The 15,463-nt window shown below is 43.9% G+C and overlaps 1 protein-coding gene across 1 annotated transcript in view; it reads left to right on the forward strand.

Moving 5' to 3' along the window:
- Window positions 1–11,976, forward strand: part of LOC140740942 (hydrocephalus-inducing protein-like) — a 421,292-nt gene extending 409,316 nt beyond the window's left edge. Inside the window, exon 16 of the mRNA XM_073070583.1 lies at window positions 11,901–11,976. Within this exon, the coding sequence (XP_072926684.1) occupies window positions 11,901–11,976 (76 nt within the window). The remainder of the gene's footprint in view (window positions 1–11,900) is intronic.
- The last annotated feature ends 3,487 nt before the right edge of the window (window positions 11,977–15,463 follow it).

The raw sequence follows: 15,463 nt of genomic DNA on the forward strand, positions 1-15,463 counted from the left end.
TCTCCTATCTCAGTTACATTAGCATACCCTCGTCTCCTATCTCAGTTACATTAGCATACCCTCGACTCCTATCTCAGTTACATTAGCATACCCTGTCTCCTATCTCAGTTACATTAGCATACCCTCGTCTCCTATCTCAGTTACATTAGCATACCCCGACTCCTATCTCAGTTACATTAGCATACCCCGTCTCCTATCTCAGTTACATTAGCATACCCCGTCTCCTATCTCAGTTACATTAGCATACCCCGTCTCCTATCTCAGTTACATTAGCATACCCTCGTCTCCTATCTCAGTTACATTAGCATACCCTCGACTCCTATCTCAGTTACATTAGCATACCCCGTCTCCTATCTCAGTTACATTAGCATACCCCGTCTCCTATCTCAGTTACATTAGCATACCCCGTCTCCTATCTCAGTTACATTAGCATACCCCGTCTCCTATCTCAGTTCCATTAGCATACCCCGTCTCCTATCTCAGTTACATTAGCATACCCCGTCTCCTATGTCAGTTACATTAGCATACCCCGTCTCCTATCTCAGTTACATTAGCATACCCCGTCTCCTATCTCAGTTACATTAGCATACCCCGTCTCCTATCTCAGTTACATTAGCATACCCCGTCTCCTATCTCAGTTACATTAGCAAACCCTCGTCTCCTATCTCAGTTACATTAGCAAACCCTCGTCTCCTATCTCAGTTACATTAGCATACCCCGTCTCCTATCTCAGTTACATTAGCATACCCTCGTCTCCTATCTCAGTTACATTAGCATACCCCGTCTCCTATCTCAGTTACATTAGCATACCCTCGTCTCCTATCTCAGTTACATTAGCATACCCCGTCTCCTATCTCAGTTACATTAGCATACCCTCGTCTCCTATCTCAGTTACATTAGAATACCCCGTCTCCTATCTCAGTTATATTAGCAAACCCCGTCTCCTATCTCAAACCCTATCCGCTTGCAATGTTAGCATGTTAGCTTCTCGATTCACCGACAGTATTTTTTGTTCAGTAGCTTATACTTGTTCTTGTCTACTCCCTGGAACACGTGTCCCCCTTCCCGGCCTTGACTGGTCCCCATACCATCACACCACTCCATAGCCCATACTTGCTCTAGTCTACTCCCTGGAACACGTGTCCCCCTTCCCAGCCTCGACTGGTCCCCATACCATCACATCACTCCATAGCCCATACTTGCTCTAGTCTATTCCCTGGAACACGTGTCCCCCTTCCCGGCCTTGACTGGTCCCCATACCATCACACCACTCCATAGCCCATACTTGCTCTAGTCTACTCCCTGGAACACGTGTCCCCCTTCCCGGCCTCGACTGGTCCCCATACCATCACACCACTCCATAGCCCATACTTGCTCTAGTCTGCTCCCTGGAACACGTGTCCCCCTTCCCGGCCTCGACTGGTCCCCATACCATCACACCACTCCATAGCCCATACTTGCTCTAGTCTACTCCCTGGAACACGTGTCCCCCTTCCCGGCCTCGACTGGTCCCCATACCATCACACCACTCCATAGCCCATACTTGCTCTAGTCTGCTCCCTGGAACACGTGTCCCCCTTCCCGGCCTCGACTGGTCCCCATACCATCACACCACTCCATAGCCCATACTTGCTCTAGTCTGCTCCCTGGAACACGTGTCCCCCTTCCCGGCCTTGACTGGTCCCCATACCATCACATCACTCCATAGCCCATACTTGCTCTAGTCTACTCCCTGGAACACGTGTCCCCCTTCCCGGCCTCGACTGGTCCCCATACCATCACATCACTCCATAGCCCATACTTGCTCTAGTCTACTCCCTGGAACACGTGTCCCCCTTCCCGGCCTTGACTGGTCCCCATACCATCACACCACTCCATAGCCCATACTTGCTCTAGTCTACTCCCTGGAACACGTGTCCCCCTTCCCGGCCTTGACTGGTCCCCATACCATCACACCACTCCATAGCCCATACTTGCTCTAGTCTACTCCCTGGAACACGTGTCCCCCTTCCCGGCCTCGACTGGTCCCCATACCATCACACCACTCCATAGCCCATACTTGCTCTAGTCTACTACCTGGAACACGTGTCCCCCTTCCCGGCCTCGACTGGTCCCCATACCATCACACCACTCCATAGCCCATACTTGCTCTAGTCTACTACCTGGAACACGTGTCCCCCTTCCCGGCCTCGACTGGTCCCCATACCATCACACCACTCCATAGCCCATACTTGCTCAAGTCTACTACCTGGAACACGTGTCCCCCTTCCCGGCCTTGACTGGTCCCCATACCATCACACCACTCCATAGCCCATACTTGCTCTAGTCTACTCCCTGGAACACGTGTCCCCCTTCCCGGCCTCGACTGGTCCCCATACCATCACACCACTCCATAGCCCATACTTGCTCTAGTCTACTCCCTGGAACACGAGTCCCCCTTCCCGGCCTCGACTGGTCCCCATACCATCACACCACTCCATAGCCCATACTTGCTCTAGTCTACTCCCTGGAACACGAGTCCCCCTTCCCGGCCTTGACTGGTCCCCATACCATCACACCACTCCATAGCCCATACTTGTTCTTGTCTACTCCCTGGAACACGAGTCCCCCTTCCCGGCCTCGACTGGTCCCCATACCATCACACCACCCCATAGCTCATACTTGCTCTAGTCTACTCCCTGGAACACGTGTCCCCCTTCCCGGCCTTGACTGGTCCCCATACCATCACACCACTCCATAGCCCATACTTGCTCTAGTCTATTCCCTGGAACACGTGTCCCCCTTCCCGGCCTCGACTGGTCCCCACACCATCACACCACTCCACGATCCCGTCTACCAACGTTATCTCTACATGCTTACTTTCACTGTTAGCTACATTCTTAAGGCACTGATGCGTTCAATAGTACAGAGACAATACAGGGATTTCATTCTGGCTAATAAGTTGGATACATAGTAAATATAAGGCTGGTTACATAGTTTTGGTTACACAGCAAACAATGCAACTTTATTCTCCAATAATAGCACCAATAAAGTTGAAGGACTTTCTCCTTATAGGTATGTCTACAAAAAATGTGATTTGTATTACAGTCCAATTTTAACCCATATGCTACAAGTGTTTAGAGCAGCAGAAAAATTCCCAAGATTTAAAAGTATATGGTACAAATCATCTCCATTATGGAATAATAATCATTTTCTATCTGGGGGGAACCATTCATTAACAGAACTTGGGAGGATAAAGGTATTACTACTCTTCAAGATATTAATGGGGCAAGTACTATCCTTAGCTTTCAAGAACTGGTATCTTAATATAATATTGATAAACACTCTTCTCTTCTACGTTAGAGTAGGATCAGTTTGTTAGTCCTATGGGGTTCCCTGGGGGTCAGATTTAAAGGACCATCTCATTTTAAGTTGGATACAGAGTGCTCCAAGACAGATAGTGTCATATATCTATGATAAATTAAACTCCCAGAAATATATGCCGACATCAGTAATGAAAGTCTGGGATAGGGACATATCTCAATTGGGACAAAACTTAGACTGGGATGCGATTTGGGATAATACTTCGGTGCTTTGAAAAACCGAAATCATCGGTATATACACTTGAAATTTCGTCATATAGCATATATAACACCGAGAATTAGACATCAAATGGGACTGGTTCCTGACCCATATTGCTCATTTTGTCCCCATGGAACCATTGGCTCTTTTATACATGTTGTATGGGAATGTCCAGGTGTTTTTGGTTTGTGGGGGAAGGTTACCAGTACTCTTACAGAACTAACAGGGGTACAATTACTAATGGACCCCGCTGTACATCTTCTAAATGATGACTCCCACCTTTTCCTTACGGAAAAAACACACAAAATCTGGCTGGCAGGCCTGAGTGCAGCTAAGAAGATTGTAGTCCAGCGTTGGAAACCTCCTCATGATATTTCAAGTACTCACTGGCTTTAGAGCTTTTTGGACATTTCTTACCTGGAATTAACATCATCGAACCATAGAACATTGCAGCACAGAAACAGGCCTTTTGGCCCTTCTTGGCTGTGCCGAACCATTTTTCTGCCTAGTCCCACTCTCCTGCACCTGGCCCATATCCCTCCATACATCTCTCATCCATGTACCTGTCCAAGTTTTTCCTGAATGTTAAAAGTGAGCCCGCATTTACCACTTCATCTGGCAGCTCATTCCACACTCCCACCACTCTCTGTGTGAAGAAGCCCCCCCCCCCCATGTTCCCTTTAAACTTTTCCCCCTTCACCCTTAACCCATGTCCTCTGGTTTTTTTCTCCCCTAGCCTCAGTGGAAAAAGCCTGCTTGCATTCACTCTATCTATACCCATCATAATTTTATATACCTCTATTAAATCTCCCCTCATTCTTCTATGCTCCAGGGAATAAAATCCTAACCTATTCAACCTTTTTCTGTAACTCAGTTTCTTCAGTCCCAGCAACATCCTTGTAAACCTTCTCTGCACTCTTTCAACCTTATCAATATACTTCCTGTAATTTGATGACCAAAACTGTACACAATACTCCAAATTCGGCCTCACCAATACGTTATACAACCTCACCATAACATTCCAACTCTTAGACTCAATACTTAGATTTATAAAGGCCAATGTACCAATAGCTCTCTTTACTACCCTATCTACTTGTGACGCCACTTTTAGGGAATTTTTTATCTGTATTCCCAGATCCCTCTGTTCTACTGCACTCCTCAGTGTCCTACCATTCACCTTGTATGTTCTACCTTGCTTTGTCCTTCCAAAGTGCAATACCTCACACTTGTCTGTATTAAACTCCATCTGCCATTTTTCAGCCCATTTTTCCAGCTGGTCCAAATCCCTCTGCAAGCTTTGAAACCCTTCCTCACTGTCCACTACATCTCCAATCTTTGTATCATCAGCAAATTTGCTGATCCAATTTAGCACATTATCATCCAGATCATTGATATAGATGACAAATAACAGTGGACCCAGCACTGATCCCTGTGACACACCACTAGTCACAGGCCTCCACTCGGAGAAGCAATCCTCCATTACCACTCTCTGGCTTCTCCCATTGAGCCAATGTCTAATCCAATTTACTACCTCACCATGTATACCAAACAAATGAATCTTCCTAACTAACCTCCCATGCAGGATCTTGTGAAAGGCCTTACTGAAGTCCATGTAGACAACATCCACTGCCTTCCCTTCATCCACTTTTCTTGTAACCTCCTCGAAAAACTCTAATAGATTTGTTAAACATGACCTACCACGCACAAAGCCGTGTTGACTCTCCCTAATAAGTCCCTGTCTATCTAAATACTTGTAGATCCTATCTCTTAGTACTCCTTCCAATAATTTACCTACTACTGACATCAAACTTAGCAGCCTATAATTTCCCGGATTACTTTTAGAGCCTTTTTTAAGCAACGGAACAACATGAGCTATCCTCAAATCCTCCGGCACCTCACCCGTAGATGCCAACATTTAAAATATATCTGCCAGGGCTCCTGCAATTTCAACACTAGTCTCCTTCAAGGTCTGAGGGAATACCCTGTCAGGTCCTGGGGATTTATCTACTCTGATTTGCCTCAAGATAGCAAGCAGCTCCTCCTCTTCAAGAGTAAAGCAAGAGTAACTGATGCACAACCGAAAACAATCTTAATGTGGACAAATTTGATATCTAACTTAAAAGATCTTCTGTTAAAATAAGAATGCTCTGTCTGTGTATGCGCTACTATTCAGTTGGTTGGTAGAGGGGAGAGGGGTGGGGGGGAGAGAGAGGGGTGGAGAGTGGGGTGGGGATGAGGCTTGGGGGTAGCTGTGTTAAACAGTCAAAATGTAATTGGTAAATGGGTGTATTGAGTATAATTTGTTGGTATTGCAATAATAATTAGTGATTTTTAAAAAAAAGCCTCTGACAACCAAGTTCAGCTCCTGGCTTTCATGTGTGGCTTGCTACTAAGCCCGGCATAACTGTTTCTACTGACAGGAGAAGGGGCAAAGTTGGGTTACTGGAATCCTAAAACCAGTCACTTCGGACTGATGGGGCTCATCAGCCATGGTTGGCAGCTCATCTAGGAGAGGGAAACTCTGATCTCAAACCTCCGCTGCCTTGATGCTAATGCACTCATGGGGAAGGCTTCAGTTATAAACTCCAAAGAAAAATCTGGAGTTGGAGTCTCTAAGGCAGTCCGACATTGAATTCACCACTGATTGGAAACTCCTACAACAATGGTATCGGTCTCTGCTGTTTCTTTGGATTCATTTACTGTATGGAGATGGGGGAGCCTGCTATGTAGGCAACAACCTGCTCCCTGTATCCTACTGCCCTGGCTTGTGTATCATGTAGACAGCTGGGTTCAGAATATCCATGGCTGACCCCAACTAATGGAGGGCCGCAAGGTGCTATTTAACATTGTTTACAAAGTAAAATCAAGTTGGAATATGAACTAGGAAAGGAGAGAAACAAAAGTACAATTACAAATTTTAAAAGTTTGTGGTTCACAATGCCAGCTATCTTCTGAGAAATGCTTAACCATGTATCCCTATGTGCCCATGAAAAATGGCAAGAAACCCATGCTCCGTGTTCATTTTATAGTGGATTGAGTGTAGACTATAATTACCTTCCTAGTTGTCTTAAAACCAGGCCTAGGAATTGGATGAGAGTGGAAAAGGTTGGGCAGTGGAGAGACTTTGGGGGAGAGATAAAGAGAATTTGAGGAAAGTATGGAGAAGATTTTGGGAGAAGAGTGGTGTGATTTTGAGGGATAGGTGGGAGTGATTTTTTGGGGGAACGTGAGATACTGGTTCATCATAAACTTAACAACAAAGCTGGATTCTGAATAATGGTGTAAGAAAAAGTTCTGTCCTGTTCTACCCTCCCTCCCATCCTCTTCCTCACCCCCAACTGTCATTGGAGCCATGAGGAAGACGAGAATTGATTTTTGAAACATGATGAGCAGTGTGCCAATGTTTATTTGCATGTATGAACAATCGTTACTGGTGCATCTCAAGGTTCTGTGCTTTGCCCACTGCTCTACCCTCTCTACACCCACAACTCTGTGGCTAGGCACAGCTCAAATACCATCTATGAATTTGTGGATGATAAACTATTGTTGGCAGGATTTCAGATGGTGACAAGGAGGCATGTAGGAGTGACTGAGTGGTGGCACAACAACAACATTGCAATCAATTTTAGAATCAGAATTAGGTTCAATATCTCATGAAATTTGTTGCTTTCTGGCATTAGTACATTGCCGTATATAATAATGCAAAAACTATAAGACCATGGCCATTTGGCCATTTCGTTGTGGCTCTGAACCTATCAACCTCTGCCTTAAATATACCCAATAACATCCTCCACAGCTGCCTGTGGCAAAGAATTTCACAGATTCACCACTCTCTGGCTAAAGAAATTCCTCCTCATCTCCACTCTAAAGGATGCCCTCTATTCTGAGGCTGTGTCCTCTGATCTTAGACTCTCCCACCCGGGAAACATTCTCTCCACATCTGCTCTATCAAGACCTTTCACCATTCAGAAGGTTTCAATGAGGTCACCCCCTTCATTCTTTAGAATTCTAGTGAATACAAGCCCAGACACTCTTCATCTGTCAAGCCATTGAATCCTGGAATTATTTTTGTGAACCTTCTTTGAGCCCTCTTTGACAGAATATAATATTAATGGTATGAGTCTTGGCAGTGTGGAGGATCAGAGGGATCTTGGGGTCCATGTCCATAGAATACTCAAAGCTGCTGCACAGGTTGACAGTGTTGTTAAGAAGGTGTATGGTGTGTTGGCCTTCATCAACTGTGGGATTGAGTTCAAGAGCTGTAAGGTAATGTTACAACTATATAAGATCTTGGTCAGACCGCACTTGGAGTACTGTGTTCACTTCTGGTCACCTCACTACAGGAAGGATGTGGATACTATAGAGAGAGTGCAGGGAAGATTTACAAGGATGTTGCCTGGATTGGAGGGTGTACCTTATGAGAATAGATTGAGTGAACTCGGCCTTTTCTCCGTGAAGTGACGGAGGATAAGAGGCGACCTGATAGAGGTGTATAAGATGATCAGGGGCATTCATTGTATGGATAGTCAGAGGCTTTTCCCCAGGGCTGAAAAGGCTAACACAAGGGGGTATAATTTTAGGGTGGTTGGAAATAGGTACCGAGGGGATGTCAGGGGTAAGCTTCTCACACAGAGAGTGGTGGGTTTGTGGAATGCACTGCCGGCGGTGGTGGTGGAAGTGTTTACAATAGGGTCTTTTAAGGGCCTCTTAGATAGATACATGGAACTTAGAAAAATAGAGGGCTATACATTAGGGAAATTTTAGGCAGTTTCTAGAGTAGGGTGTATGGTCGGCACAACATTGTGGGCCGAAGGGCCTGTAATGCGCTGTAGATTTCTATGTTGAATCCTTTCCAGTTTACCACATCACTTCTAAGATAAGGAGCCCAAACCTGCTCACAATACTACAAGTGAGGCTTCACCTGTGCTTCATATAATCTCAACATTATCTCCTTGCTTTTATACTCTAGTCCTCTTCAAATGAATGCTAACATCACATTTTCCTTCCTCTACATGGTTTCAATCTGCAAATTAATCTTTAGGGAATACTGCACAAGGACTCCCAAGTCCCTTTGCACCTCAGTTTTTTGTATTTTCTCTCCATTTAGAAAATAGTCATCCACTTCTACCAAAATGCATAACCATACACATCCCGATACTGTATTCCATCTACCTTCTTTGCTCATTCTTCTAATCTGACTAAGTCCTTTTGTAGCCTCTCTGCTTCTTCAAAAGTACCTATCTTCATATCATCAGCAAACTTTGCAATTCCATCATCCAAATCATTGACATATAAATAAAGTATAAAGAATTAGTCCCAACACAGACCACTGTGGAACACCACTAGCCATTGGCAGCCAATCAGAAAAGGCTCCCTTTATTCCCACTCTTTGCCTCCTGCCAATCAGCCACTGCTTTATCCATGCTAGAATCTTGCTTGTAATACATTGTAGCTTGTTAATCAGTCTCATATGTGACACCTTATCAAATGCCTTCTGGAAATCCAAGTACACAACATCAATTGATTCTCCTTTGTCTATCCTGCTTGTTATTTCTTCAAAGAATTCCAACAGATTTGTTAGGCAAGATTATCCCTTATGAAAATCATACTTACTATTGTCTATTTTATCATGTTCCCTCAAGTACCCTGAGAACTCATCTTTAATAATCGACTTCAACATCTTCCCAACCACTAAGGTCAGACTAGCTGGTTTATAGTTTTCTTGCTTCTGCCTCTCTCCCTTCTTGAAGATTGGAATGACATTTGCAGTTTTCCAGTCTTCTGGGACCATTCCAGAAATAGGTACCAGTGATTCTTGAAATAACATTACTAATGCCTTCACAATCTCTGGAACCCAGAACCCAGGGGTGTACACCATCTGGTCCAGGTGACTTATCTACCTTCTGATCTTTAAGTTTCACAAGGACCTTCTCTCTAGGAATAGTAACTTCACACAGTTCATAACTTCTGACACCTGGAACTTCCACCATACTGCTAGTGTCTTCCAGAGTGAAGACTGATGCAAATCGTTTATCTACCATTTTCTTGTCCCCCATTACTACCTCTGCAGCATTGTCTTTCAATGGTCTGATATCCACTCTCACCTCTCTTATAGTTTGTATCTGAAGAAACCTTTGGTATCCTCTTTAATATTAGCTTACTTTCGTATTCCATCTTTACCTTCTTAATGACTTTTTAATTGCATTCTCTTGGTTTTTAAAAGCTTCCCGGCCCTCTAACTTCCCATTAATTTTTGCTCTATTTTATGCTCGCACTTTGGCTTTTATGTAGGCTTTGTCTTCTCTTGTTAGTCACAGTTGTGTCATCTTGTTTTTAGAATACTTCTTCCACTTTGGGATGTATATATCCTGTGCTTTCCGAATTGCTTCCAGAAATTCCAGCCATTGCTGCTCTGTTGTCATCCCTGCCAGTGTTCTTTTCCAATCAATTCTGGCCAACTCCTGTCTCATGCCTCTGTCATTCTCTTTACTCCACTGTAATACTGATACATCTAACTTTAGCTTCTTCTCATATTTCAGGGTGAATTTGATCATATTATGATCACTTGCCCTTAAGGGTTCTATTTCCTTAAGCTGTCTAATCAATTCTGGTTCATTGCACAGCAACCAGTCCAGAATAACAGATCCCTTAATGGGCACAACCATGAGCTGCTCTAAAAAGCCATCTCATAGGCATTCTAGAAGTTCGCCTCCTGGAATCCATCACCAATCTGATTTTCCCAATCTACCTGCGTATTGAAGTCCCCCATAACTATTATAACATTGCCCTTTTGGCAAACATTTTCTATCTCCCGCTGTAATTTGTAGGCCACATCCTTACTACTGTTTGGGGGTCTGTATAGAACTCCCATCAGGATCTTTTTACCCTTGCAGTTCCTTAGCTCTGTCCACAATGATTCAATGCCTTTCAACCCTATATCTCCTCTATCTATTGATTTGATTTCATTTTTTACCAGCAGAGCAAAATCAACCCCGCTGCCTTCCTGCCTGTCCTTTTGATACCATGTGTATCCTTGGATATCATGATCCCAGGTAAAATCTTCTTTCAGCCAGGATTCAGTGATGCCCACACCATCATACATGCCAATCTGCAACTGTGCTGCAAGTTCATCTATCTTATTCTGTACATTGCATGCATTCAAATTTAACATCTTCAGTCCTGTATTCACCTTTCCGAGTTTGTCTGCCTTTTACATTGCAGCTCATCTCGTTAACTGCAATTTAGCTCACTCAGCAGCCTCTCCTCACTGCACATTGCCTCTGGTTGTAAACCAGCTGCCCCATCATTAGCACTGTCATCCACCTTTCCGACGATACTTCTCGCACTGAAGTATGGAAATCTCAGGACACTAGTTGCACCACGCTCAAGCTTTTGATTTCTAACTTTGTCTGAGGTCTTACCTACATCTTCTTCCACAACAACTGTCCTGGTCCTCTGGTTTCCATCCGCTTGCAACTCAAGGTTAAACCCCACCATGCAGCATTAACAAACCTTCCCACTAGGAAATTAGTCCCCTTGTAGTTCAGGTGCAAACCGTCCCTTCTGTGCACGTTCCTCCTTCCCTGGAATAGAACGCAATGATCCAAAATCTTACGCCTTCTCTCCTGTACCAACTCTTTCTGAGGGCCTCCATCGAACAGAGTTGACCATGGAGATTGCATCCTGGTTGTCTAAATGTGCAAGCCTGGGCAGAACGATATGGAGAGCAAGCTCCCCCTCTCCACACATCTGATGAATCCAAAGAAACGGCAGAGACCGATACAGTTTGGTACCAGCAGCATCGTAGGAGTTGCTAGTCAACATTGAACTCAATGTAGGACTGCCTTATGGACTCCAGCTGTGGATTTTCCCTTGGGATTTACTCCTGAAGCTTTCCCCATGAGTGGGTATAGCCGCAAGGCAGCGGAGATTCGAGATCAGAGTTTTCCTTCCCCTAGATAAGTTGACAACCACAGCTAATGAGCCCCATCTGCCCAAAGTGACTGGTTTTAAGGCAGCAGTAACCCGCTTTTGCCCCTTTTCCTGTCAGTAGAAACAGTTTCACCAGGCGTAGTAGCTCATCCACATTTGAAAGACAGGAGCTGGACTTCGTTGTCAGAGGCTATTTGAGGTGCATGCCATTGGAAGTATTTAATAGGTAGTGGGAACTTGACCCCATTACCACCCCTGGCTATAACAATCTTACCAACTCCTTAGCCACATATTAAACTGTATAATCTTCCTAGTTCTGGCTTTACAAGCACATGGCACCCTGAGATAACAACCCTGGAGGTCTTACCCTTTAACTTAGCACCTAACGCTCTGAACTCCTTATGCAGAACCTCATCACTTGTACTACAATGTCTTTGGGACCGACGTGGACCTCAACCTATGGCTATTCATCCTCCCACTTAAGAATGCTGTGGACTCGACCCGAGATGGCCCAGGCCCTGCCACCTGGGAGGCAACATACCATTCAGGAATTTTGTTCTCACACACAGAATGTCCTGTCCATTCCTATAACTAATGAATCCTCTATCACCACAACGTGCCTTTTCTCCTCCCTTCCTTTCTGTGTCACAGAGCCAGACCCAGTGCCAGAGGGCCAACCATGATGATTTCCCTCTGTTAGGTCAACCTCTCAATGGTATCCAAATATAAATTCCTGTTTTTGAGGGGAATGGCTACAGGAGTACTCTTTACTTGTTCCTTAATCCCTTCCCTCTTTTGTCTATCACCCTGCACCTTGGGAGTAACTGCCTCTCTGTATGACCTATCTATCACCTCCTCAGACTCCCGAATAAACTACCGTAGATGTCGGATTATAAGCCGCTACTTTTTTCCCACGCTTTGAACACTGCGGCCTTTACTACGGTGCGGCTAATGCATGATTTTTTTTCATGCCGCCAAAAACATTTTGCCTCGTAACAGTAGACCAATAAAATTGATGAGTAGTTCACAGAGGTCCAATGAAATTGTACGATAAATCAAGCGCACTTTCACAATTAAATTATTGTAAATCAGTCATTTGTACTCACCCTCATCAACATGGAAAACACTCGAAGAAAAGCATTGTGCTGCCTTTATGGCAGTTATTTAGTTTATAATATTTTCGCTTAGTAATTCATTTGTTAGTATTTTCTAGTTGAATAAAGTATCTATCTATCTATTTGTTTTCTGTACATCCCGGGATACTATGACATCACATCCGGTTTCGCCGCGTCTTGTGGGAAATACCGGTTTGCGATAAACGGGAAGGTGGGGGGGGGAGCACATTACCCGAGCGAAAACGCTGCTTTTAAGTTAAAGGCGATCAATAACTTTTCCTGGTAGGCTGCAGTATATATTTTTTTACGTCGTTAGGAGATATTGGAATGTTGTTCGTGCACTGTTCAGTAAAAAAGTATATGCAATGTAATTTGTGTGTTACCGATACGTATGTATATTTAAAAGTAGCCGTGTTAGAGGCACGGTTCGAAAAAAAGCATTTGCAATATGTATTTGTTTATGTTACCATACGGATTTAATTAAAAGTTAAAAAATCCTCACGTGTAATATCTTTCTGTGTAAATATCTCATATTACAACGTGGGACACCTGCGGCCTAAAATCCGGTGCGGCTTGTACAAGTACAAAATTGATTTTCTTTCTAAAATTAGAGCCAGCGGCTTTTAATCAGGTGCGCTTTGTAGTGCGAAATCTACGGTAGTTCAACCAGTTCCAGCTCCAGCTCCTGAACACCGATTATTAGAAGCTTCAGTTGGATGCACTTCTTTGAGTTGTAGTCATCAAGAATACTGTAGGTGTCCTTACCTTCCCACACTCCACAGGAGGAGCATCTGCACCTTTCCTGATCCTGTGCAGTCGACACTTCGTATCGGGCCGCTTGCTCTGGATCATTGGCATCACTTTTGGGGAAGTTATGACCCATACAAGACGGGTTTCACCTGAACTCAAGAGAGACCAATATCCTTGCACCCTGCTTTGCTAGATTTGTTGGGGAGAGTTTAAATGAAGTTGGGAGGAGGAAGGATCCAGTGGGGCAATTGGTATACAAGTGAATACGTGTGTACTGACACTATGAGGAAGGACAGGCAGATGACAGGACAGAATTGCAGTCTATGGGATGAATTGAAGTGTAGCATGGGGGCAGATTTGAAAAGCGTGATGAATCTAGGACTGCTGGAGTTCTATTTGAATGCATGCAGTATTCAAAATAAAGACGATGATTTTGTCTGGCAGATATGACGGTGTTGTCAGGCACACTTGGTAGATAAATGTTGTGGGCATCGCTGAGTTGTGACTGAAAGAAGATTATAGTTGGGAGCTTAACATCCAATGATACACCTTGTATTAAAAAGACAGGCAGGTAGGCAAAGTGAGTGGGGTGGCTGTGTTGGTTAAAAATGAATCAAATCCTTCCGATCAGAATATATAGAATCCTTGTGGATAGAGTTAATATACTGCAAGGGTAAAAATCCCCTGAAGAGAATCATATACAGGCCTCCGAATAGTAGCCAGAATGTGGGATATAAATTTCAACAGGAAATAGAAAATCCATGTAATAAGGACAATGTTACGATATCAAGTAGATTGGGAAAAATCAGGTTGGTGCTGGATCCCAAGAGAGGAAAATTGTATAAGGCCTATGAGGTGGCTTTTTAGAGCAGCTTACGATTGAGTGCTCTTGGGGAAAGGCAATTCTGGATTGGGTGTTGTGTAATGACTCAGATTTGAGCTTAGGGTAAAGGAACCCTTAGGAGACATGATGATAGAATTCATCCTACATTTCAGAGGGAGAAACTAAAGTCAGCTGTATCAGTATTACAGTTGAGTCAAGGAAATTGCAGAGTCAAGAGAGAGGAGCTGGCCAAAGAAGGGGACACCATCAGGGATGACAGCAGAATAGCAATGGCTGGAGTTTCTGAGAGCAATTCAGAAGGTGCAGGATGGATACATCTCAAAGATGAAATTGTACTCTAAGGGCAGGATGAGGCAACTGTGGCTGACAAAGGAAGTCAAAATTTGCATAAAAGCGAAAGAGAGGGCATACAATATAGCAAAAATTAGTGGGAAGTTAGAGGATTGGGAAGCTTTTAAAAACCAACAGAAGAAAACTAAAAAAATGTTAGGAAGCTGGTAAAGATGAAATATAAAGGTAAAGTAGCCAATAATATAAAAGTGGATACCAAAAACTCTTCAGATATATAAAGAGTAAAAGAGGGACAAGAGTGGACATCGGACTACTGAAAATGATGCAGGGCAGGTAGTAACCAGGGACAAAAGAATGGCAGACGGATTTAAAAAACATTTTGTGTCAGTCTTCACTGTGGAAGACATTAACAATATGCCAGAAATTCAAGAATGTCAAGGGGCAGAAGTGAGTATTACTAAGGAAAAGGTGCTTGGGAAGGTGAATAAATCACCTGGACCAGTTGGACGACACCCCAGGTTCTGAAAGATGTTACTGAAGAGATTGTGGAGTCACTAGTAATGAACTTCCATGAATCATTAGGTTCTGGAGGATTCCAAAATTACAAATATTGCTCCATTCTTTAAGAAGGAAGGGAGGGAGAAGAAAGGAAATTATATGCCAGTTAGCCTGACCTCAGTGGTTGGGAAGATGTTGGAGTACATCATCAAGGATGAGATTTCGGTGTATTTGGAGGCCCATGGTAAAGTGGGCCAAAGGTAGGATGTTTTCCTTGATGGGAAACCTTGTCTGACAAATCTGTTGGAAATCTTTGAGGAAGTAACAAGCAGGATAGACAAGGGAGAATCAGTGGATGTTGTTTATTTGGATTTTCAGATGGTCTTTGATAAGCTGCTGCACATGAGCCTTCCTGTTTACCCTGTATACCTCGGACTTTAGACACAACACTGAGTCATGTCATCTGCAGAAA

Source organism: Hemitrygon akajei, chromosome 17 (genome assembly GCF_048418815.1).
Source record: "Hemitrygon akajei chromosome 17, sHemAka1.3, whole genome shotgun sequence".
In the NCBI taxonomy this organism is placed as follows: domain Eukaryota; kingdom Metazoa; phylum Chordata; class Chondrichthyes; order Myliobatiformes; family Dasyatidae; genus Hemitrygon; species Hemitrygon akajei.